Source organism: Callorhinchus milii, unplaced genomic scaffold (assembly GCF_018977255.1).
Source record: "Callorhinchus milii isolate IMCB2004 unplaced genomic scaffold, IMCB_Cmil_1.0 Scaffold1, whole genome shotgun sequence".
Lineage (NCBI taxonomy): Eukaryota > Metazoa > Chordata > Chondrichthyes > Chimaeriformes > Callorhinchidae > Callorhinchus > Callorhinchus milii.
Window position 1 is genome coordinate 136625809 of NW_024704742.1, and position 25198 is coordinate 136651006.

General features: G+C 44.9%; 1 protein-coding gene across 1 annotated transcript in view; it reads left to right on the top strand.

Moving 5' to 3' along the window:
* The first annotated feature begins 357 nt into the window (after nucleotides 1-357).
* The window catches only part of dym (dymeclin), a 157312-nt gene continuing 132471 nt past the window's right edge, over nucleotides 358-25198 (top strand). Inside the window, exons 1-6 of the mRNA XM_042336031.1 lie at nucleotides 358-569; nucleotides 10097-10149; nucleotides 12759-12852; nucleotides 13668-13801; nucleotides 17274-17346; nucleotides 23343-23468. Of these exons, the coding sequence (XP_042191965.1) occupies nucleotides 430-569; nucleotides 10097-10149; nucleotides 12759-12852; nucleotides 13668-13801; nucleotides 17274-17346; nucleotides 23343-23468 (620 nt within the window). The 5' untranslated portion in view covers nucleotides 358-429. The remainder of the gene's footprint in view (nucleotides 570-10096; nucleotides 10150-12758; nucleotides 12853-13667; nucleotides 13802-17273; nucleotides 17347-23342; nucleotides 23469-25198) is intronic.

The following is a 25198-nucleotide window of genomic DNA, read 5'->3' on the forward strand; positions in this document are numbered from 1 at the left end:
CTGCTGCCTTTGCCTACATCTGTTAACTTTTATCTGAGCAGCTACAGATAGGGCCTCAGTTTAATACCTCATCTGAAGGATGGCACCTCCAACAATGCAATAGACCCCCCCCCCAGCTCTGTGTTGAAGAGCATTGGGACACCACCTCACATGAGGTGTGCTATATAAATGCAAGTTGTTGTTGGAGAGTCAGTTTAGACTACGTGAGTTCAAAGAACTGACATGTTAGTGACTGACTCAGTCGGGAGTCACTTTTAGGGTCTTGCTGTGTGAAAGATAGCTGCCACATTTGCTTACAAAACTGATGACTGCACTCGATAGTAATTTAAGATGTCCTTTCCTTCACTGATCATTGTTGCCTTGCCCTTTAGGTTGGAATAAAAGTGATGAGCTGATTGTTCAGAGGGGAGGGCTGTACACGCACAGGAGATGGGAGCAAACAGCAGCAGCACCGCTGAGCTCGCCAACAATGACTACCTTAAGCATCTGGCCGGCACTGAGTCCATCTCCGAGAACGATCCCTTCTGGAATCAGCTATTATCGTTTTCTTTCACAGCACCGACCAACAGGTAAGAAGGTTCCACGTGCGAGCACCTAATCCAGCCTCTTTCTATAAATCCCTTTTAGGAACAGGCCAATGGTAGATTGCTCTTACAGTGTACCTTTGAACTAGGGTGAACGTTTGGACGAGATTTGCAAAGGCTGTTGGGAATCACTGGCAAGGCAGGGAATGAGGGCAAAAGCTTGAGAGTAGTGACAAATGGTACAGTCAAAGAACGGTTTGAAAGCAGAGAGGGACTTCCATTAGTCGAGCAAGTCTTGGTTGAAAACTGAGCTGAGTGAACCTGTTGGTTGGGAGTCCAATGCTGGAACTTCACGTCACCCATATCCGATTAGCTTTGACAAAATCATTCATGAAATTCTGCAAGAAATCACGGAAAATGTCTATCTCCCTCCCTTCCCTTCCCACCCCATTACTCCCCTCCTTTCTCCCCCCTCATTTCCTCACCGCATCCTTTCCCTTCCCCATTCTTTTCTTCCCTTTCCCCAAATGTATGATGTTCCTGAGTGTAACTGTGCCAGCTCACCTCGAAAGACTATTTGTTTTCGGTGGTGGTGGTGGGGGGGGGCCGGGAGGAAAGAGAAGTGGGGAGAGACTGGGAGAGAGCCACTCTCTTACTTACACCTTGAATCAATCTCTACCAATGAGCACACCCCCTGTAACCAGTTTTCAATAAATATTTTGTGCACAGCAAGATCCTGTCAACATGTGGAACGTAGGAATAGAGTTTCTGCACATGAAAGCTGCTTTCTGCAGTAAACCGGGGTGGAGGGGAGGGGGGGAGAGGGCGTCTGGGGGCTTGTAAACGATTGCTGGTTCAGCCTGTTCTGCCATAGAATTGTGCTATGTTTGCGGTTTTGTCACTTTGCACAGCAGTGCGTCGCTCTCTTTGAGCCCCCGCAGTGTTCACAGTTAGTAACTGTTTCTTTGTTCGATGTGTCGTTGTGTGTGGGACCTCGCTACTGCTGCACTAAACGTCTGCTGGGTTTGCCGACACAGTAATAATAATAATAATAATAATCCTTGCATTTGATATAGCGCTTTTCACGTCGGGAGGACGTCCCAAAGCGCTTCACAGAACACACTGTGAAGTGAACTGACTGTATATTTGTGGGCGAACGCGGCAGCCAATTGCGCATAGCAATGTCCCACAAACAGTCGTGGATTGAAAATGACCAATTTATTATTGTTTTTGGTTTTTGGAGGGATTATTATTAGGCTCTGTGTGGAGTAAGGAAACTTGCCCGAGGTTTCGCCCTCTGCCTGGAATTGAACTCAGGTCTCTCGCTCGCAAAGCGAGTGCTCTAACCACTGAGCTGCAGGACTCCACAATGAGAGCGAGTGGGTGAGAAAGAGAGGACGAGAGCGTGAGAGATGGTGTGCGTGTGTGTGTGTGTGTACGTGACAGGCTGCGTGTGAGAAATAGAGTGTGTGTGAGAGTGTGAGCGTGTGTGTGAGAGTGTGAGCGTGTGTGTGAGAGTGTGAGCGTGTGAGAGAGAGTGTGAGCGTGTGAGAGAGAGAGAGAGAGAGAGAGAGAGGGAGGGAGGGATAGGAATTGGGGTGTAATGCCTCTCAAACTCCAACGCTGTCACACAGCTTCAGTGCAGTAAATCCGCGCCCACACGTACACACGTCCGCGCCCGTAGTGTCAGATCCAGGCTGTGCTGGGGGGGGGTTTGTGGGGGGTGGTGGTGGGGGGGGTACTACACCCCACAGTATTTTCTGTAAACAACAACAATAAAAGTTACATTTGTAAAGCGCCTTTCACTTCGGGAGGACGACCCAAGGCGCTGCACAATCAGTGTTTCGGACCCGAGCTGGGGGTCGGGGTTGGGGAGGATGGAGGACAGGGGAAAGGAGGGAGGCACGATCGAAGAAGAGGGCATTGAGACGGATCTTGAAGGAGGCAAGGGAAGGGGCGAAGTGGAGGGACTGTAGGATGGGTGTTCCAGAGGGTGGGGGCAGAGTAGCAGAAGGCCTACCCACTAATGGTGAGGCGGGCGAGGTGGGGGACGAGTAGCAGGCTGGAGCCCACTGAGCGAAGGGAGCGGGCAGGTCGGTAGGGGGTTAGGAGATCGCAGAGGTAGTGGGGAGCAGGGCCATGGAAGGCTTTGAAAGTGAGGACCAGGATCTTGAACTATATCTTCTGTGTGATGGGAAGCCAGTGAGTTGGGTGAGGATGGCAAGGTGTGGGTCTCTCTCTCACAATGGGGACAGTCAATCCCAATTGTGCAAATATTTGTCTATTTGTGGAGTCAGATAATGTTGTCAGAGTAACAACAACAACTTACATTGATATGGATCCCTTCAAGCGCTGAACTATAGCATAGTTTAACACTGAGTTGGTAAGAAAGGGGAGGTGACCATAGGTATTGTCGAAGAGGAAAGTCTTTCAGTGGCTGAAAGCACGACAGCTGATGGTAGAGTGAGGGGGCCGATGGATAGACAGAAGGCATGAGCCAGCCGAAGGAAATGGGCAGAATACCTCTGTTTACCTAGCAGTAATAGGAACCCTACTTACTGTTAGTCGATTGGCGGATCACTTTCTGGGAGTAATAATTCCTTAAAACTAATTTGGTCGCTCAATCCACGACTGTTTGTGGGCAATTGGCCACCGTGCTTCACCCACAAAATACAGTCAATTCACTTTGCAGTAAAATCTGTGAAGCGCTTTGAGAAGTCCCATCAAGTGCCATATCAAATGCAAGGATTACTATTATTGATGGTGATTATTATGATTAATGAAACAAGGGCTTTGAGCGGTGGGGCAGAGCCTCGTCATTAAACTTTCAGGTTGGCCTGGTGGATCCCAATGGCCTTTTCCCAGTGACCTCAACAACTGAGTCACTGAGCCGTGCACTGAGCTGAACATCTTTGAAGGTCTTTGAGGCTGCCATGTCCTCATAGTAAACCTCATAGTAAAGTGACAGATGATTTTATTCTGAACACTTGTCATGATGGTAAACATCCCGAGTATTTGAGCAAAGTAATGGGATAGTTCCGGATATGAACGATGGCTGTAACTATTTCAGGGGTTGTTTGATTTTACAGTGTATAAACAGTGTCATAGGTTTACCATTAAAAATGGGCCACCGCCACTGAGAGGATTTGAGTGAGTTCATTCACTGGCATGAGCCATTGAAACAACTCAAAAGTCGGTAATCCTGTCAAGAATAATAATAATAATCCTTGCATTTGCTATAGTATCTTTGAGACGTCTCAAAGTGCTTCACAGAATATATTGTAAAGTGACTGTATTTTGTGGGTGAAACGCGGCAGCCAGTTGCACACATCAGTGTCCCACAAACAGTCATGGTTTGAGTGATCAATTTTTTTTTGAGGGATTATTACCACCAGAAAGCGATCGGCCAATCGACTAACAACCGAATACCTATTTACTGCTAGGAAAACAGGCGTGTGGAGTAAGAAAACATGCCTAAAGTTTTGCTCCAACCGAGAATCAAACCCGGGACTTCTTGCTTGGGAGGCAAGTGCACTAACCACTATGCTCCAGATATCCACAAGTCTAGTGACTGTATTTGTCGGGAAATGTGACAGTCTTGCACACAGCAATGTCCTACAAATAACCATAAAGTGGATTACATAAAATTAATCCAAGGTTTTCAGGTGGGACTGAAGCACTGACTGTCCAGTGCCTTGGGACGTCCTCCGATGTGAAAGGTGCTACATAAATGTAATTTTGCTGTTGTTGTTCATTACATAGGGGGAGTGGAGTCCTGTAGTGTGTTGGTTAGAGCAGTTTCCCCACAAGCAAAAGGACCGGGTTTGATTTCTAGGCAGGTCAAAACCTTTGGCAAGTTTCCTTGCTCCAAACGCCTTTATTTATCTAGCAGTAGCTAGGAAACCGGTTGTTATTCAATCATGGGATCGCTTTCTCGGGAGTAATAATCCCTTAAAAAAATAATAATAATTTGGTCACCCAATGCACAACTGTTTGTGGGACGCCACTGTGCACAATTGGCTGCCATATTTCGCCCACAAAATTTACAGTCAAGTCATTTTAGAGTATATTCTGTGAAGTGATTTGAGACGTCTCGAAGACGTGATATGGCGCTATATCAAATGCAAGGATTTGCACTATAGACCAATCATTGCAAAAGGTTTAGAGTACAAGAGTAGGGAAGTCTTGCTGCAACTGTATAGGGCTTTGGCGAGACCGCACCTAGAGTATTGTGTGCAGTTTTGGTTTCCTTATTTAAAAAAGGACATACTTGCCCTAGAGGGGGTGCAGCGTAGATTCACTCGGTTAGTTCCTGGGATGAGGGGACTGACCTATGAGGATAAGCTGAATAAACTGGGGCTGTATTCTCTAGAGTACAGAAGAATTAGGGGGGATCTTATTGAAACTTATAAGATTCGTAAAGGGCTGATAAAGTAGACACTGAGGGACTGTTTCCCCGGTAGGAGAATCTATAACCAGGGGTCACAGTCTTAAAATTAAGGGTCAGACTTTTAGAACAGAGTTGAGAAAACATTTCTTCACTCAGATGGAATTCACTCCCCCAGAAGGCTGTAGGTGCTCAGTCCTTGAACATCTTCAAGGCTGAGACTGATAGATTTTTAAAAAATAGAAGGATTGGGGATAATGGGGATAGGGCAGGTAATTAGAGTTAGGTCAGAAGATCAGCCATGATCTTATCGAATGGCGGGGCACAGGCTCGAGGGGCCGAATGGCCTACTCCTGCTCCTAATTCTTATGTTCTTATGTTCTTCTTCTTATTAATTCATCCTGAGAAATCCCTTAAACAAAATCATCTCAGTCTCAGCACAAATTCACTCCCCCTATGTAATTAATTCCCGAAACTGGAGCACTCTTCCTCTATCCCTTCCTTCACCATAAACAACAACTTGCACTTATATAGCATCCTCCACCCAGGATGGAGTCTCAGAACGCTTAACAGTGGTGGAGCCTGACTCCAAGCCAGGGGTGAAGGGTGGGGTGGAGGTGGCCATAAGCACAGTCAAAGAGGAAGGTTTTCAGGTGGGGCTTGAAAATAGGAAATCCTTCCTATTTGACCATGCCTAAGGTCACCTCTTCGTCCCCCTTGGCTCGGCCTCATGCTCCGCCACTGTCAAACGCTCTGGCACGCCTCGCTGCGTGCAGGGCGCTATATAAATTGTTGTTGTCAGCAAATGTCCACTTCTCTGCGATGCTTCCCACGTGAGAAGGAGAATGCTCTTTGTTAAATACTGGCACTGTTCCCAAGTTAGGAATTGATGAATAAATTGCCCACTTTCTGGAACCTTTTTCTCTGCCTGATGAAAACAAGGGAGTTGTGCCAGGCCTGAAAGCAACCTGGTATATGTCAGATACCCCCCCACCACCTTCCTCTCCACCCCCCACTGAGTGTTTGAAAAAGGAGAGGGTCCAAAGCTCCATTAGGCTGAAAGGTTTAGGGTTATGTGGATGGAATCCAGTTATTTCAGTTGAAAGTATTATTGCAGAACCAGATCCTTATTATCTGAACATCACGCTGAAAGTAAAGTGAAACAAAATGTTCTATTTTTCATACGCTTTCTACCTCCCCTCACCCCTCCTCCTCCCAAATGTCTAGCGTCCAGTAGCGCAGTGGTTAGCATGCTTGCCTCGCAAGCGAGAGGACCCCGGTTTGATTCCCAGGTAGGGCGAAACTAAGGCAAGTTTCCTTACTCGACACGCCTCTGTTTACGTGGCAGTAAGTAGGAACTGAGATCGCTGTCCTGGGGGTAATAATCCCTAAAAAAAGGAATACACAATCCATGACGTTGTGTTAAATTGCTGTGCATAATTGGGTGCCGGGTTTTGCCCACAAAATACTCAGTCACTACACTTCACAATATATTCTGTAATGCTCTTTGAGATGCTACTCTGCGTTGAGGATGCCATATAAGTGCCAGTTGTTGTTGTCTCAACAACATGGTAAGGTGCTACATCAAATGTAAGGATTATCATTATTACCACTATAATTCTTGCCTGAAGCTACTTCGAGAAGCGCTGGATGTAAATGAATTTAAGAGCAGGAATAAGGTTCCCCTCAGATCACAGGAACTTTCAGAGACGGAAATGGTCACCGCAGTCCATTTGGCTGGTGACAACGTTAAAAAAAAATTGGTCTAGTCCTGGTGGGACTGTGGGAACGTCATTAGCGGATACAATTGATGGAAGTTGAATCATATGGATTGTAATGTTTATGTTCCATTACCAAGAACAAGGAGAGTGAGAGGAGAAGGGAGTGAAAGAGAATGTCCACTTTATCTCTTACTTGTTCTCTTCCGTGATCTTTATCCTCACATTCCAATCCTTCCCGACTTCTGTGACCTCCTGCACCCCTAATGCTCTAACGTAGTGCTGGGGGAAACGCTGCATTGTCAACAACAACAACTTGCACTTGCATAGCGCCCTTCACGCAGGGTAGCATCTCAGAGCGCTTAAAATTATCGTCCAGTATTGTCCCAATGCTGCACTAGAGCGTCAGCCTAGACTGTGAGCTCAATGTCCCAACTGGTCTGACTCAGCAGTGATTGTAACTAAGTTTGGAGTCTTGCAGCTTCGTGGTTAGAGCACTCGTCTCGCAAGCGAAAGGACGTGTTCGATTTCCGGCCGCAGCAAAACCTTAGGCAAACTTCCTTAGGTGCAAATTGACAGCTGCGTTTTGCCCACAAAATATACAGTCAATTCATTTTACACTATATACTGCGAATCAGCAGAGGAAAAGGCCATTCTTTCCATCATGCCTATCATGGATCTCTGAAAGAGCCATTAATATAGTCCCATTCTCCTGCTCTCCTTCTCCCCACCACCACCCCCCCAATTTGTGGATTCCCGTAGCGTTGTGATATGGTGGTGAAAAATCTTAAGCCACTTTCCTTACTCCACACACCTCTGCTTACCTAGCAGTATGTAGGAACCCGGATGTTAGTCAATGGTAGATGACTTTCCATGGGTAATAATCTCTTCAAAAAAAATAAATAAGATAAAACAAAATAAAAAAAATAAATAATTTGGTCACTCAATCCACGACTGTTTGTGGGAGGCTGCTGTACACAATTTGCTGCTGCGTTTAACCCCCACAAAAAATATACAGTCAATTCACTTTATAGTATAATTCTGTGAAGTACTTTGAGACGTCTCAACGATATGACAAGGAGCTATATCAAATACAAGGATTATTATTATTAAAACTAGGCCAAGCGACGCTTTCTCGGGGGTATGAGAAGTAAGTAGGGTCTCATTGGAGCTGAACTGGCTCCAAGATGACATGTTGGGTAATGTAATGTCAGGATCAAGCCAACCCTCTGTGACGGACTCCAGTCCGGTTTCTAAGCCACGCGGGTCCGCAGTATTCCAGGGCACTGCTGAAAACAGTCCGACCAGTCTGGCTCATCATTGGACTTGGAAAGACAGACCAGTCTCTTGGGGACAGAGATTCAACCCACTCAGCTCCTGGTAATACTGGAAACCAAAGCTCTAACGAGTAGGTTGGTCCTAACTGGACAGGCAGCAGGAAAGCTTGCCAGACCGTGCTCTCAATGGCAAACTATGTGGTTTAGCTGGTGAGATTCCAGCAATGCACAGACGCTGGGGTCTCCAAGCCTTGGCTCTTGCCAACCTGCGTCAAATACTCTCGCGAATTAGGTAAGCAGGAAGGGTCTCTCGAGACAGGGAGTGCGCATTCCATTCCAGTAAATATTTCTGGAATTTCCATACATAGGTGGGATGCATGGAACTTTGTTTGCTTAAGCCTGATGATGGGTTTCCGAATGTGTCAGTTAGCTGGCTGGCCATTTCAAAGTTTAGTGTGTTGCAATTTTTGGCATTTCAAGGGGTAGAAAGATGTAAGCTGAATCCAAGTGCTGGCCTGATTAATCCTGGAATCACAGCATAATGTTTTTCTTGTTATAACTAATCTAATAATTACTGCCATCCCCACGCTCTTAAGTGCTTTCCAGACCTCTATTGCATCCAACTTCTCTTTCATGTCTTTTCAAAAAAAGCAAAAGGCCGTCACACTTATGGAGAAGTGAACAAAATTGTGTGATTTTATATATTTACACGCGCCCCCACACCCCCCCCCCCCCGCCAAGGTCTCGCATTAGCTTCGGTTGTTGTTTTCAAGATGAGCTGAGGAGACATTGACTCCCTGGTCTCTCTCTGTTGTTGGAGAGGTGACAGCTAAGGAGCGCACTTAATAACACTTGCATTTGATATAGCGCCTTATCGCGTCATTGAGACATCTCAAATGGCTTCACAAAATACACTGAATTGACTGTATTTTGTGGGGGCGAAACACAGCAGTCAATTGCGCACAACAGTGTCCCACGAACAATCGTGGATTGAGTGACCAAATTATTATTTTTTCAGGAAAGGATTATTACCTCCGATTAGTGATCTGTCGATCGACTATCAACCGGGTTCCTACTTACTGCTAGGTAAACAGAGGCGTGTGGAGTAAGGAAACTTGTCGAAGCTCTTACTCCCTGAAGTTCAGGAACACTTTCCCTCAATCCCTCCGCCTTAGCCCCCCCCTCCCCTTTATCAAGTCTCGCCTGAAAATCTTCCTTTTCGACTGTGCTTATGGTTACTTTCCCCCCATCCTTCCCCCCTCCACCTCTGCTGGGATTCAGGCTCCAACACTGTTAAGTGTTCTGAGACGCTGCCCTGCGTGGAGGGAGCTATATAAGTGCGCCCAAGTTGTTGAAAGGTTTCACTCTGCCTGGGAATCGAATCCAGGTTGCTTGTGAGGCGATTGCTGTAACTAATACTCTATTAGTCGTATGCCCCACCATCACCTTTTCATCTATCGATACCTCCTACTGGTCAACCAAAGTTATGGTTATTCATAACTTTAGCAATTAGTTAGTTTCATATCCCATCATATCGCTACAGAGACATTAAGATCATTAGTAAAAAAAATATAAAGGGAAAGTTTCTTAGAGAGTTTTTACCCCGGCTGTAAAATACAATGAATGACCTACCAAATTACTGGTTAAAGGCTTTTGAAAGACAATTGGAGTAACATTTATAAAAGAATAATAATAATATATGCATTGTATATAAAGGGCTGTAGGGGAAAGTGCAGTAGAATACGGAAGAGATGCTCAGTGCAAATCTCTTGTAGAATCATGGATATTTACAGCACAGACAGAATTTCATGATTCCCACCTACACATGGAAATTCCAGAGATAGATTCCATTCTGACAATCTACCTCTGGAATTTCCATGTGTGGGTGGGATGCATGAAATGGTTTGGATACTCTTAAGCATGGCGATGGGTTTCCACACGTATCAGACACCCATCTGATCAAAGAAAATACAACACAGGAGGCCATTCGACCCATCGAATGCGCACTGGCTCCTAGTGCCTTTAATAAGTGCTGTGCCTTATTTCTCTGCGAGAACAAACTACTGAAATTTATCGCAAAACACTCAGAATAATCTGTATATTAAAGTGCAGATTAAGTTAAATCGTATCATGTAAAAAAAAATCTGTTACTAAAAGCAGAATCAATGCTGGATTTTCTTTCTCTTGCAGCACTGACACACAGCTCTTGGAAGAGGCAACAATTTCCATCTCCAAATCACTAAGTAAGTGTCTTAAGCTTCTTTCACTTTTATTGCATCGTTGCTTTGGTGAAAGCGAGAACCATAAGAACATAAGAAATGCAAGAAGAAAAAAGACCAAGGTCCATCTAGTTCGCCTTCCTGGCGGTCGCATGCACATATGTCCACAATTACCTATGTACTATATCCCATAATGTTATTCCCTAAAAGAAAACTATCTAATCTGTGTTTGAAAGAATCAACACATCCTGCTTCAACCGTCTCCCTAGGGAGCCTGTTCCGTTAGTGAACAGGTTCACTATTCGCTCACTGAAGTAGCGTTTGCATAGATTCGTTCTGAATTTTGTGGAGTCCTGTAGCTCAGTGGTTAGAGCACTCGCTTTGCAAGCGAAGACCTGAGTTCAATTCCAGGCAGAGGGCGAAACCTTGGGCAAGTTTCCTTACTCCACACAGAGCCTAATAATAATCCCTCCAAAGCCAAAACAATAATAAATCGGTCATTTTCAATCTACGACTGTTTGTGGGACATTGCTGTGCGCAATTGGCTGCCACGTTCGCCCACAAATATACAGTCAATTCACTTTACAGTGTGTTCTGTGAAGCGCTTTGGGACGTCCTCCCGACGTGAAAAGCACTATATCAAATGCAAGGATTATTATTATTATTATTATTAATTTACCCCCCTTTAAGCATAGGTCATGTCATCTGGTTTTACTATTCTGGGCAAGTTGAAACAGCTTGTCATGATCTATATTATTTTGCCCCTTTAGAATCTTAAAGACAGCAATCATGTCACTTCTCAATCTTCTCCTTTCTAGCATGAACATGCCCAATTTATCATCCACAGAAATATTTCTAGATCATTACTGGCACTTAACCAGAACCTGTCACTTCATAAATGAATATGCTGAAATGCCTTGCACAATACAGTTAGTTGGAGGTAAATGGTAGTAGTTATCTTAGCCAGCAATATCCTGCACCCAGTGACATATGCAGTTGATTAACTGGAATTTGGGATGAGGAGTGGAATAAATTGGGAGAAAGATTCCACATCTCTTGTGAAATAGAGACATGCAGGTCCACCCGAATCACAGGGTAGACTGGACCCAAAGCATAATCATCCCTGGATCCCCAGTGTTAGAAGAATGAGCCAAGAGCAACCATTAGACAAGATGGGGCCCTTCAGTCTTGAAAGGAGACATTTCACAGGGGACCTTGTAGAGTGTGTACAATTTTAAATGGAATTGAAAAATTATTTTAAACCCAGATTAATAGTTTAAGATGAACCCACACAACCAAGCACAAAGGACAGGGGTTTAGAGTTGCAAAGGGCAATTTCAGGACAGACATCAGGAAGTTTCTCCTTATCCAGAGGGCAATTAATGACTGTAACAGTCCCGTTTAGCTAGATAAGCAGCAGGAAAGCCTTGCCAGACAGTGATATCAATTGCAAGCTATTTTAGGTGATTAGACTCCAGCAGTTACACCAATGTACATTCTGGGGGCCTCAAGCCTTGGCTCTTGCCAACCTGCACCTATTATTTTCCGGAATGAGGTAAGCAGACGCATCCCTCCAGGGAGAGAGAGCGCATTCCATTCCAACAATCTATCTCTGGAATTTCAATGTGTGGATGGGATGCAGGGAATTCTCAGTTTGGTTTGGATACTCTTAAGCACGGCCTTCCCGCCACCTCCCTCCACAAGCTGCAGGTCATTCAGAACTCTGCAGCTCGTGTACTGTCCCGCACCAGGCTTCGGGACCACATCACTCCCACCCTCGCTCGCCTCCACTGGCTCCCCATCCCCCAGAGGATTGACTTCAAGATCCTCATCCTCACCTACAAGGCCATTCACTGCCTCGCTCCCTCCTACCTCTCCAACCTACTATCCCCCTACCTACCTGCCCGTACCCTCCGTTCCTCTGGCTCTGGTCTGCTCCACGTCCCCCGCCCCAACCGCCCTACCCTCGGTGGTCGGGCCTTCAGCCTCTCAGCCCCCAGGCTCTGGAACTCCATCCCCCAGTGCCTTCGCCGCCTCCTCCCTTTCCTCCTTCAAGGCCAGTCTCAAGACCTTTCTCTTTGACTGTGCCTTCAGCTCCCCTCTCGACTCTCTTCCCCCTCCTCGCTCCCTCCCTTCCCTCCCCTCACCCTGACCATTTCCCCCCTCCTCGCTCCCTCCCTTCCCTCCCCTCACCCTGACCATTTCCCCCCTCCTTGCTCCCTCCCTTCCCTCCCCTCACCCTGACCATTTCCCCCCTCCTCGCTCCCTCCCTTCCCTCCCCTCACCCTGACCATTTCCCCCCTGCTCGGGTCATGACCCAACTGTGCAGCGCCTTGGGACGTCCTCCTGACGTGAAAGGCGCTTTATAAATGGAATCTTGTTGTTGTTGTTGTTGATGGGTTTCCACATGTGTCAGACACCCGACTGACCAAAAAAGTAACAACAATCCCATTTAAAATATTGTGAATTGAGGTTTCGAATACTGAAGTTTTTGACCCTCATATTTCCTGTTGGCCTTCATTCATCACTTCATTCCCAATGTCCTCTTTTTAATTTTCTAAGTGTAATTTCAATCTTGTTTCCTTATAAAATCCACGGCACAAGGCTGATGTTGTGTATATTCCGTCCTTTAGTTGAGAACAACCCACGAACGGGGAACTTGCAAGCTCTGGTTAAGGTTTTCCTCAGCAGAACTAACGAGCTAAAGATCTCAGCTGAATGTCAAGAGTAAGTATATTAACAAACAAAGCAGAATCCACTCTCCTCTACATCTCTAAACGTTTGGTAGAATCCACTGAGGCCTACATCCCTGTTGATAGAATCCACTCTTCCTTATGTCTCTAACTGTTGGCATGTTGAAACCCCATCCCCTAGAGAATTTTCACCCACAAAAAAAACACAACACAGAAGGAGGCCATTCGGCCCATCGAATGTTCACTGGCTCCTAGTGCCTTTAATGGGCGGCATGCCCTCATTTCTCTGCAAGAACAAAATATACAGTCAATTCACTTTACATTCTATTCTGTGAAGCGCTTTGAAACGCAAGAATTATATTATTATTATAAGTTCAATACCGCGCCTTTGGTCACCCTTCTGCCCCTACCCTCCCTGCTCTCCACTCCTCCTGACCTAAACCCCAGCTCAGGTCCAAATTCCTGAACGTCCAGCGCCTTGGGACGTCCTCCCGACGTGAAAGGCGCTGTGTAAATGCCAATTGTTGTTGTTGTCCTGACTGGCCAGATCATCCACCGTATCCCCTCTTCATGTCCTGCGTGCCTTCCTCCTATTAGCCAGGCTGTGTGCAATGATGACCCTGCGCTTCTTATTCCATTGGCACTCAATGTTAAGCATTATTCACAAGGCTCATTGCCTGTAGTTGAATTCACGGCGGTCGCTGTGAGGAATAGTTTGTATTGCAATAACCAAACCCCCTCCCCTCCCCACTCCTTCCCACTGTTTGATGTCCTCGAACACAGTTTATTTTCCCTGGATATAAATTGTGGCTTGCTGATTCTGCTCATACTTGTGCTTTTTCCCAACAGCCAGTTGTTTATCTGGCAGGCCCACAATGCCTTGTTTATCATCCGATGTCTACTCAAAGTCTTCATCAGCCAGATGTCGGAGGAAGAGCTGCAGCTCAACTTCACTTATCAAGAGAGGGCGCCAGCCGCTTATGGTGAGCAAAGGAAAAGAGGCCGTCGTGCTTTCATCTGGAACCGTTTCACAGGAACCGCTGTCAAACTAAGCATTGCTCCTGATGATAATAATAATAATCCTCGCATTTGATATAGCCCCTTATCACGACTTTGAGACGTTTCAAAGCACTTCACAGAATATACTGTAAAGTGAATTGACTGTATGGTTTCATATGAGAAGGAACCTCAAGCGCTTCACAGGATTTACATAAAGTGTAGTGACTGTACATGTAGGCATACGTAATTGTCAACTTTCACACAGAAAGATTCCCACATATCCATAGTCAATGACAGTTGCTCTTAAGGATTATTGACACCTGGAGAAAGTCCCATGTCCCCTGTGTCACAGAATCTTTAGCGTTCATTCGAATGCGCAGACAGGATGGTTTGTTGCTTCGCCTCCAACAAAGTGGCGCTCCCACTCTAACTGGAGTGGTCAGCCTAGACTGTGAATTCAACGTCCCCATCTGGGGCTTGACCTTCTGAGTCAGAGACAAGATTTATATCAACTGAGACAGGCCAATATCTGTAGAGTTATATCCTGGTAACAATAATATATTAATAATCCTTGCAGCATTGACACGTCTCAAAGTACTTCACAGAATATATTGTAAAGTGGATTGACTATATCTAATAGAAAGGATTTAAAATACTAGACTTAACTAATCCTCGCATTTGATATTGCATCTTATTACATTGTCACAATGTCTCAAAGGGCTTCACAGGATGAAGCGTAGTGATGTATTCTGTTGGCGAATGCGGCAGCCAATTTTTGCACCACATTATCCTACAAACCGCTAATAAAGGGAGTGATTAATTTTATTTGGGGGATTGTTGGCCAGGACACAGGAAGAAACTCCTTTCTATTCAAACAGTGCTATGGGATCTTTTAACATTGACCTGAACAGGCACAGTCAGATCCTCGATTTTATGTTTCACCCGAAATACAGCATCTCCAACCAGTGCAGTGTATTGGAGTGTCAGTCAGCCTGGATCATTAGTCCAAAATCGAGGGGCTTGAACCAATCGAGGGGCTTGACTCAGAGGTCACAAGATCGGTTTGGATGAAGAAGCCCCTTCAGCCCATCCGATCTCACCTTCCAGAACACCCCGTTCCCCCCTATAGAAGGATAAATTAAAGAAGTAAAATGAGCTCCTCCTCCCACCCCAGCTGAAAATTCTGTCAAACAGCAAAGGGGTGATATGCGTTACAGTAAATAGCTGAATTGTGGTGGTCAGAATACTTTGAGTTTCACTGCACAGCAGCTGTATGTTTGCCAGGATTCCTGGCATAATGTCGCTTGGCACTTATAATGCAAACAAGTTTTGTTTATGAGGAGGTCAGTGCAGTTACTGCGCACTATAACCTGGTGTCCTGGATACTCTGTATATTTTTTTTGTGAAGAAAAGGGCTGGCTCAATTATTTCAGTGGTTTCCGCCGCCGTTGCTGTGTCCTCAACAAAACAGACTTGTTTACAGTCTCTGCTGGGGCTAAATATTTGTGTTTCAAGTCCTGACAGACGGACATTGGGCTAGAGCAATGTACCCATGACGTGGTGGACTGTCTGGTCTCTGTGCAATTGTACTGCTATTATTAAGGGGATTCATTACTCCTATTTGCGCCTTTCACGTCTGGAAGACCCCCCGAAACACAGTAACAGTACTTGGTCTCGGAAAACAGTGGAGCTGACTCGATGGGCTGAATGGCATTCTCCTGTTTCTAAGTTTCTCGTCCTGGAGCGTAGTGGTTAGGGCACTCGGCTCGCAAGCGAGAGGACCCAGGTTCGATTCCCGGGCAGACCAAAAACTTAGTCAAGTTTCCTTGCTCCACGTGCTTGTGTTTACCTAGCAGTAAGTAGGAACCCGGTTATTAGTCAGTTGACCGATCTCTTTCCAGGAGCAATAATCCCATAAAAAAGAAATTTGGACCCAATCCACGCCACGTTTTGGGACGTCCTCCCGATGTGAAAGGCATGTGTCATTTTGTTGTTGTTGTTGACACTGCTGTGGGCAATTGGCTGCCACTTTTCGCCCATAAAAATATACAGTCAACTCATTGACAGTGAATTCTGTGAAGTGGTTCGAGACGTCTCAATAGGGTGCATCAAATGCAAGGATTATTATTATATTATATTGTAGTTTGTGAGGACTGAGAGAAGGGAAGGAGGTTATGAAACCCAGATCCTCCGACAAAATTATAAAAGAGAAGAGCTTGTCACCTTGTCCTAGGCTTCAATCCTCCAAATTGTGGGACCTTGTGTGTGCAAATGGCTGTCAGGTTTACCTACGAATATAGTCACTACACTTGACAGTGAAGTGCTTGGAGATGGTTTGACTTGAGGAAGTACAGAATTGCAAGTTCTTTCATTCTATTTTCTTTTAACAACTTTACAAACTTAATTGCTTTTGTTGCTAAATAATAATAATAATCCTTACATTCGATAAAACGGTTTATCACGTGGTCAATAATAATAATAATCCTTGAATTGATATAGCGCCTAATCATGTCTTAAAGACAATAACAACTTGCATTTATAGAGCGTTCTCCACTCCGGGCGGCGTATCAGAACGCTTTACAGAATATATTGTAAAGTGAATTTTGTGGGCGAAACCCGGCAGCCAATTGCGCACAGCAGTATCCCATAAACAGTGTGGAATGAGTGACCAATTTATTATTAGTATTTTTTTAAGCATTTATTACCCCGGAAAAACGATCCGGCAATCGACTAACAACCAGGTTCCTACTTATTTCGTGGAGTCCTGTAGCTCAGTGGTTAGAGCACTCGCTTTGCAAGTGAGAGACCTGAGTTCAATTCCAGGCAGAGGGCGAAACCTTGGGCAAGTTTCCTTACTCCACACAGAGCCTAATAATAATCCCTCCAAAACCAAAAACAATAATAAATTGGTCATTTTCAATCTACGACTGTTTGTGGGACATTGCTGTGCGCAATTGGCTGCCGCGTTTGCTCACAAATATACAGTCAATTCACTTTACAGTGTGTTCTGTGAAGCGCTTTGGGACGTCTTCCCGACGTGAAAAGAGCTATAGCAAATGCAAGGATTATTATTATTATTACTGCTCAGTAAACAGAGGTGCGTGGAGTAAAGAAACTTGCCCAACATTTCGCCCTGCTGGGGAATCAAACCCAGGTTTCTCGTTTGCGAGGGAAGTGCTCTAACCACTTAACTGCAGGACTCCATGTGCTTTCTGTTCTTGTTCTCTGGAACTCTATTCCAGAGTCCCTCCACCTTATCCCTCCGTTGTGTCACCTTGCTCTCACCTTTAAACTACCTTATGATCTAGCGTTTCAGCCACCTTTACCCTCCTCCTTCAGGTTCCCCCACCCCATACTAACGCTCCCAGTCGGCTCTGAGAAGTGCTTTGTGATATCCTTGCGATGCTATATAAATGTAGAATTGCATTATTGATGATGAATGCTTTGCTCTTTCAGGGGCTGAAGCGGAAGATCTCCTGGAGGATGTGATGTGCACTCTTGTGCACCTCATCATTGAACTGCCCTTACTGTAAGTCTCTGTGCTAATGTAACACTTCACTTGTGCGCTTTCCTCCATAGGTTACAGAGCAAAAATCAGCCATTCGGTCTGAGCTGTGATATTTTCTCTATATTGGACACCTCGTCTAAGCCCAGTCTTCGCTCACTTCCATACCTGTTAATGTTCTTCATTTTCAATTTAATTTCACTTTAAAGTAATTTATGGATCTTGCGTGAATGGTTTGTGGCAGTGCAGGGCAAGTAGATCACAAGTCTTCAGAGTTCCCAACAATGTGCCTTTCATAAAATCTTACAAAATTACAAAATTAATAATAATCCCTCCAAAAAAGAAAACAATAATAAATTGGTTATTTTTCAATCCACGATTGTTTGTGGGACACTGCTGTGCGCAATTGGCTGCCGCGTTTCGCCCACAAATATACAGTCAATTCACTTACAGTCTATTCTGTGAAGCGCTTTGAGACGTCTAGAAGACGTGAAAAGCGCTGTATCAAATTCAAGGATTATTATTATTATTACAGCACGAAAGGAGGACATTCGGCCCATCATGCCCGTGCCGGCTCTTTGAAAGAGCTGTCCAACAAGACTCACTCTCCCGCCCTTACTCCAGAGCTCTGCAATTTTTTTTCTTTACAAGTACATATCCAATTCCCTTTGAGAGCTACTATCGAATTTGCTTCCACCATCCTTTCAGACAGTGGATTCCAGATCGAAACAACTCTCTGGGTAAAAAAAAATTCTTCTTGGCTCACCTCTGGTTCTTTTATCTCACCACCAAATGACAATAAAACATCCTTACAATGGCCAATGAACATTAAAGGCGCTTTACAAATATAATCATGTTGTTGTTGTAGAGTGACTATACAGACCAGAATGTTACATGTTTGAATCCCAGTGGGTACTGAGTTAACTTGGCATCTCTGTTTTTTTACATTTGCTACCCATTTAGCATCTGGTGTATCATATGTAGTCTCTCTGCTTTACTCACTCCTTCCCCTCTTCAAGACCTGTCTCAAAATATATTGTCAAACATCTTTGAGACGTCCTCATGATGTGGCAAGTGCTGTATAAATCTATATTGTGTATGAGTTAACTTTTCTCCTTTTTTTATAGTTTCCTCTAACTCTGGGAATCCTCCTAATTGCTCTCCCCTGCACTGTCTTTAGGGCCAGGGCATTGCTTCCCTTGTGTTAAGACAGCCAGAACTGTGTGGATAACAGTAATGTACAGCTTGTGTTCTATCTGTTGGTGAAGAATTACTTCTCCACTGTGGCATTGGCTGAGATCGTTGTGTACTGTGTTGTTGTTTGCAATACAACACAGTGGGAGAGAGAGAGCGAGAGCACTTCATTATAATTCCCAGCCTCTCCCCCGCAGGCTTGTACCAAGAGCTGCCCTCAAAGAGCCATTGGACTGAAAGCTATTAAAGTACTTTGTTGTTATTGCTGAATGTCAATAAATTCTGCTTTCCAGTGAAATTGGCAGAAGATTTGCATCTGCCTTTTGCCAGCCTCCGCATATAGGCCAACACATTGGGCACAAGGGAAGGAAGGCTAAATTGCTGCTGTATATCAAGCCAGCAAAGGACTCCATTAGTGGAAGAAGTGTTTTAAAATTTGGTCTTGAATGTAGCGTATTGGTTAGAGCGCTTGCCTCGTAGTGACAAGTTATCCAGAGTGACAAGTTAGGCATATATATGAATACATAAATAAATGCTGCTGGGATATTGACGATGTGTTAAGGCGCTATATCACATGCAGGGATTATTATTATCCTGAAGTTTAAATCCCTTCATTTGCCCGCTCCCTCCTCCCCCCTCTCTACCTCTACTGTGGTCGGTCCTAAACAATAGTCTCATTTTTTTAAACAGTTTTCTCGATGCAAAAACGTTTAATTGTGAGTTCTGAACCATCAAATGTGCTGAAGAATGCATTGCAGGTTCGAAGTTCAATAATTTTCTCTGCAAACAATCTGTTCAGAGCAGCTCAGGCAGACCCCATTGTTTCTTTTTAAGGTTCTCTTGGGAAATGGCTTCATGATGGTAAAAGGTGGGGAGGAGGGATCAAACGATAAAACAAATTGTTCCTCAGTTTTTCATTAAAAACTCTGGAACAATGAGAATCCCAACAACACCCAGTTATATCACTGTTAACCCTTGTTGGGAGCCTGGAAAATTTCCAAGTAAGTTGCGTAGGAGTTCTGTAATGGATGGACATGTAAAGTTGGGAGTGTTTGTGGAAAGACACAACAACTTGCTTTTATAAAACGCCCTTCATGCAGGAAAACATGAAGTGCTTCACAGTCACAAAGTTAGATGCCAAACTAAAATGAAGTGTGTGTGAGTGTTTATGTGTGTGTGTGTGTGTGTGTAGGGGTGGGAGCGAGTGTCTATAATAATAGCAATCCTGAAATAGGTGGGATGAAGAGGTAGGTTTTTAGGTGGGATTAGACGATAAATAGAGAGGCCGAGGGATAGAGGCAGGGAGCTCGAGGTGGATGTAATGACTGAAGGCTTGACCACCAATAGTGGAATATAAAGGCACACAGTTGGGACCATTTTTGAATGGACAAATTCAAATTGGGACTTCAAATTGTGCCAGTCGGGCTCATAGGGTTGATAGTAAATCTTTTTACACTGAGGTTTTACAGGATACCTGATCATAGGTGGTTCCTGAAGACAAGACCACAGTAACATTTGGAAGGGAATTGGGCAAAGGTAACATAATTGGTCATGGGTGAGGGGAAAGAGCAGGGTAAGCTGGTTTGGAGCCTACATTTTGAGTGTGTGTTTGTGTGTGTGTGTATAAATGATAAGCTATGCAGATTTAGCTGGTCCCCAAGCCTTGGCTCTTGCCGACTTATGCCTAATATTAGGTAAGCAGGATGTGCCCCTCCAGGGAGAGAGTGAGAGAGCGCATTCCATTCCAACAATCTATCTTTGGGATTTCCATATGTAGGTGGGATGCAGGGAATTCTCAGCTTGGTTCGAATACTCTTAAGAATAGTGATGGGTTTCCGCATATGTCAGACACCACCTGCCTGACCAAAAAAAAATGTGTGTGTGGGGTTGAAGGGAGGGTTGCTGGAAAGAAGAGAGGGAGAGCTGGCATACTATAGCCCAGTGTGCAGCTTCAGAGGTGGAAAATCTCATCTTGCTTTAAGCCATCATTGTCATGTCCTGTTTCCCATCAGTGGGTGATTGCCGTTTAGAGCTCGGGCCTCCAGGTTGACATGTGCTCCAGCAACTTGACCTGCAGGAAGGATAGGCTAAAAGCCTGGTTCCTGTGTGATTTTTAAAATATTTATTTAGATCGACTCTTTTTGGCATTGTTCGTGAATTACATAAGTGCTTTTTTGAGACTGCGAAATAATGACTCCTTGTTCAAGAAGGGGCGGAGGGAGAGGTTTTGCAACCTCTGTGATTATGGACATAGTTTAACAGCACTTTAATAATAATAATAATAATCCTATAATACTATGATGGGTAGCGCCTTATCACGTCTTTGAGATGTCTCAAAGCCCTTCACAGAATATGCTGTAAAGTGAATTGACTGTATATTCTGTGGGTGAAACGCAACAGCCAATTTCGCACAGCAGTGTCCCACAAACAGTCGTGGATTGAGTGACAAAATTATTATTTTTTTAATTTATTTTTTTGAAGCAATTTTGTTGCCCCCAGTAAAGCGATCCTCCAATCGACTTTAACAGCCGGGTCCTTACTTACTGAGTAGGTAAACTGGCGTGTGTAGTAAAGAAACTTTCCTAAGGTTTCACCCGGAAATCGAACCCAGGTCCTCTTGCGAAGTGAGCATGCTAACCTATATGTTATAATATGCTATAAATTGCCGTTGAATATAGTGATTACTTATAGACAAACACAGCAGCCAGTTTCCACATACAGGTATGAAATGAAAGACCAATTTTATTCAGGGATGAATTTTGTCTTTGGGGAAAGGTCAGCAACTGCAATCTTCATTTTCAAAGTCCTTCACTCCTCCCTACCTCTGTGACCTGCTTACTCCAAACTGACCTGTGTGCTTTCTCCGCTCAGCGGACTCTGGCCTCTTCCATGTCCACCGCTCTTCCTGCCCCACCACTGGCAGTCGGCCCTTCAGCCTCTCCGCCCCGCTCTTTGAAATTCATCCCACATTCCTATCACTTCGCCTCCTCCCTTGCCTCCTTTAAGATCCATCTCAAGACCCTCTTCGACTACCCCTTTGGTCACCCTCCTACCCTCACATTCCCTGCCCTCCACTTCACCTGCTCCCAACCCTCCAGCTCGAGTGTAGAGCCTTGATTGTCTAGTGTATTGGGATGTCCTCCCAAGGCGCTATACAAATATAATTTATTGTTGAAAGGGCTGCTGCTTTTGAGCATCAGAAATGACAGCTCACCCCACAGGAGCCAGCTTGGCCAGGCTTTTGGCAGGCACAGCCCTTTGTCTTTCCCCTTTGCCTCCGAACGCCTCATCACCTTGTGTCATCTGAGGGATTGTCGGCCAGGACACCAGGAGAGACAAACTCCCTACTCTTTTCCAATTGTGTCGCGGGATCTTTAATGTGCACCTGAACAGGCACACATGGCACCTTGGTTTAAATGTGTCATCCAATCAATGGCACCTTTGAAACGCAGTGCTCCCTACACTCCTCACACCCAGCACCCAGCACCCAGCATTGCACTGGAGCGTCAGACGGAATGCTCTCCGCTGAGCTCCCTGTTTGGTGAGGTAGGACGCAGAGGGAATGGTGGTGGGGATGGGTCTGTGTGTGTGCGCTGTGTTGTGTTGTATTTCCTGTGGCAGGAGCAGCACAGTTAGCCTCCAGCAATGGAAATCTGGCCAGGCAGTTGCACAACACTGACCACTGACGTGGCCATGTGCCTCCTGTTTACTTTGGTTTGCCGTTCATTAGCGAGTCGAGTTAAGAGAATCCTTTTTTTCCTCTCTCTGTCCACATTGGCATCGCTCTGATTCCTTACTCATTCCCCATTCAGAACTACTTCACATTAAAGTCTTTCACCGACCCTAACCAGTTTTCTAAAAATAATCTGTTTGCCCATTGTTAAAACTGCAGGGATTTCCAGAAGATTTTTCTTTGCTACACAGTGTATAAGGGGAGCTAGGATATATTGTGAAGTGGATTGGCGAAATGCACAGCAGTGTCCAGCAAACAGTCGTGGATTGAGTGACCAATTTTTTTTTGATGGGTTAATTCCCCAGAAAGTAATTCGACAATTGACTAACAAACGGATTCCTACTTACTGTGGTAAGGAAATTTGACTAAGGTTTCCCCCCGTCAGGAATCGAACATTGACGCTATGGGACTCCACCGTTTGGGGTGGTTGGGGGGGAGAAGGAGGGCAGGAGAATGCGAATAAATTGACGGCTCTTTTAGAGGTCGATCATAGTCATGGACAGAATGGCCTTTTCCTCTGCTGTGAATTTTTGTGTTTGTAACTTGTAAGAAAAGGATGCTCCCGCTATTCTCTGTGACTGCTAATAATATAATAATAATGATAATCCTTGCATGTGTCCCACAAACAGTCCTGGATTGAAGTGACCAAATTATTATTTTTACTTATTTTTTAAGGATTTATTACCTACGGAAAAGCGGCTCCTACCAACCGGGTTCCTACATTTTGCTAGGTAAACAGGAGTGTGGAGTAAGGAAACTTGCCCAACATTTTGTCCTGCCTGGGAATCAAACCCAGGTCTCCCGCTTACGAGGCGAGTGCTCTAACTACTGAGCTATAGGACTCCACAGATGTAATTCTTGATGTCATTCCACCTGTCACTGTCACTGTCACCTTAAGACCTATATTTTGGACTGCACGTTCGGTCAACTTATACCCCTCCCCACCATCGGGCCTTCAACCTCTCTGCTCCTTGGAACATCCTCCTAATGTGAAAGGTGCTGTGTAAAACTAATTTGTTGTTGTTATACCAAATGTGTGGGTTGTTGTAAAATTGTTGTCCACATGTCTGAGTTTGTGACTCTCTGTTTACAGAGATATCACCTACAGCATTTTACTGGAATCTGTGACGACGCTTCTCGTACTTCTGTCCTACCAACTGTTCCAGAAGGAAATAGCACGAGAAAGTTTCATATACAAGTGTTTGATGCAAGGCCGATGGTATGTATGATTTTGCTAGACTCTTAAGACTTCTAGAACGTTTTTTTAAATCTGCACGTGCCTTGCATATATTAATGTTTTGGAGAGGGGTAGCAATAACAACAGCGCTTTTCAGATTGGAACGTCTCAAAGCACTTCACGGAGCTGACTGGTAGCTCAGACTGGGGGTTGGGGGAGCTAATGGTCAAGAAGAAATGTCTTATGGCAGCTTTGAAGGCGGGGAGAATGGGGGCAAAGAGTTGGTTAATAGGTTGGCTCCCAACTCTCTTCACTCCACTGGTCTTCAATGTGCAAGCCCCTGCCACTTCTAAAACCTCTTTGAGTTGTTACCTACCTCTCTCGCTCTCTCTCTCCCCCTCTCTCAGCTTTCACATAGGGACACATATGTAAGATAACGATGAGGGGAGTCTAAAAGAGAATTTAGGAGGAACTACTAGAGGGTATTAGAATTTACCAGGTGCAAAGGGTAGTTAGATCATGGAACATGCTGCCTGAATAGCAATCGACTCAGTATCAGTTCGTATTAGTTGAAGCAGTTAGTGTAGAGCATCGATCGCCCCCTTCTCTGGTTTTTTCCCCCTCACCGCGCTCGCTCGCCCTCCTCGATCTCTCTCCGCACCTGTTTCTTTTGCACACCTCACTGCTTGCTGTGTGGTTTCTGTTTATAGTAACTCTTTTGCCAGTAGGTGGTGCAAGGCCGCTATATATAAACTGCCTCATCACAAATCCCACAGTACAAGGTACACAGACTAATAATGATCCTTGCTTTTGACACAGCGCCTTAGCATGTCATTGAAATGTCTTGAAGTGATTCACAGGAATTTTTTTGCTATGTAGTGTAATAAGTGTAGGTGAACACAGCAGCCAATTCACATAAAACGACAGCAGCATTTAATAATAATCCTTGCATCTGATACAGCTCCTTATCACATCGTTGAGACGTCTGAAAGCACTTCACAGAATACACTGTAAAGTGGATTGACTGTGTATTTGTGCGCACAGGAGTGTCCTACAAATAGTCGTGGATTGAGTAACCAAATTTTTTTTTAAGCGATTATTACCCAGTAAGCTGCTCCGCGTGAAGGACGTGATATAAATTGTAGTTTCTATATAGCTCCTTTCATGTTGGTAGCATTTTGGAGCATTTAAGAGCAGCGTCACTTGATGCTGAGTTAGAAAGAGAGAGGATGTGATTGAAGACATGGCCGAAGAGGAAAGTCTTCAGGGATTTGAAGCAACGAGTTGCAGAAATTAGGGGATATGTGGTTGAAAGCACAGACGGTAATTGTGGAACGTAGAGGACGATGGATGTGCAGAAGACTCAAGCCAGTTGAGTGACGGCGGCAGGTAGAGCGGTGAGAAGTGAGCAGAGCAGGGTATAAACTCAGCCAATTTATGTACAGCAATGGCCCACAAATAGTCATTAAGTGAATGACCAGTTTTGTCTAGGGGATTGTTGGCTAGGACACTGGGAGAAACTCTCTGCTGTTTTTAAATAGGGCCATTTTTCTAACATCCAACTCAACTGCCAGTTTAATGTCTCATCCGAAGGATGGCACACCTCCCTCCACCCCACCCCAGCAATGCATTGGAGTGTCATCTTAGACAAGGAGCTCAGAGTCCTGACGTGGTGTTTGAACCCACAGATTTCTGACTCAGAGGCGACCAACTAAGCCAGGCTGAATAAGAACGAAAGCCTGCATTTCATAGCTTCTTATCGCATCGAGACA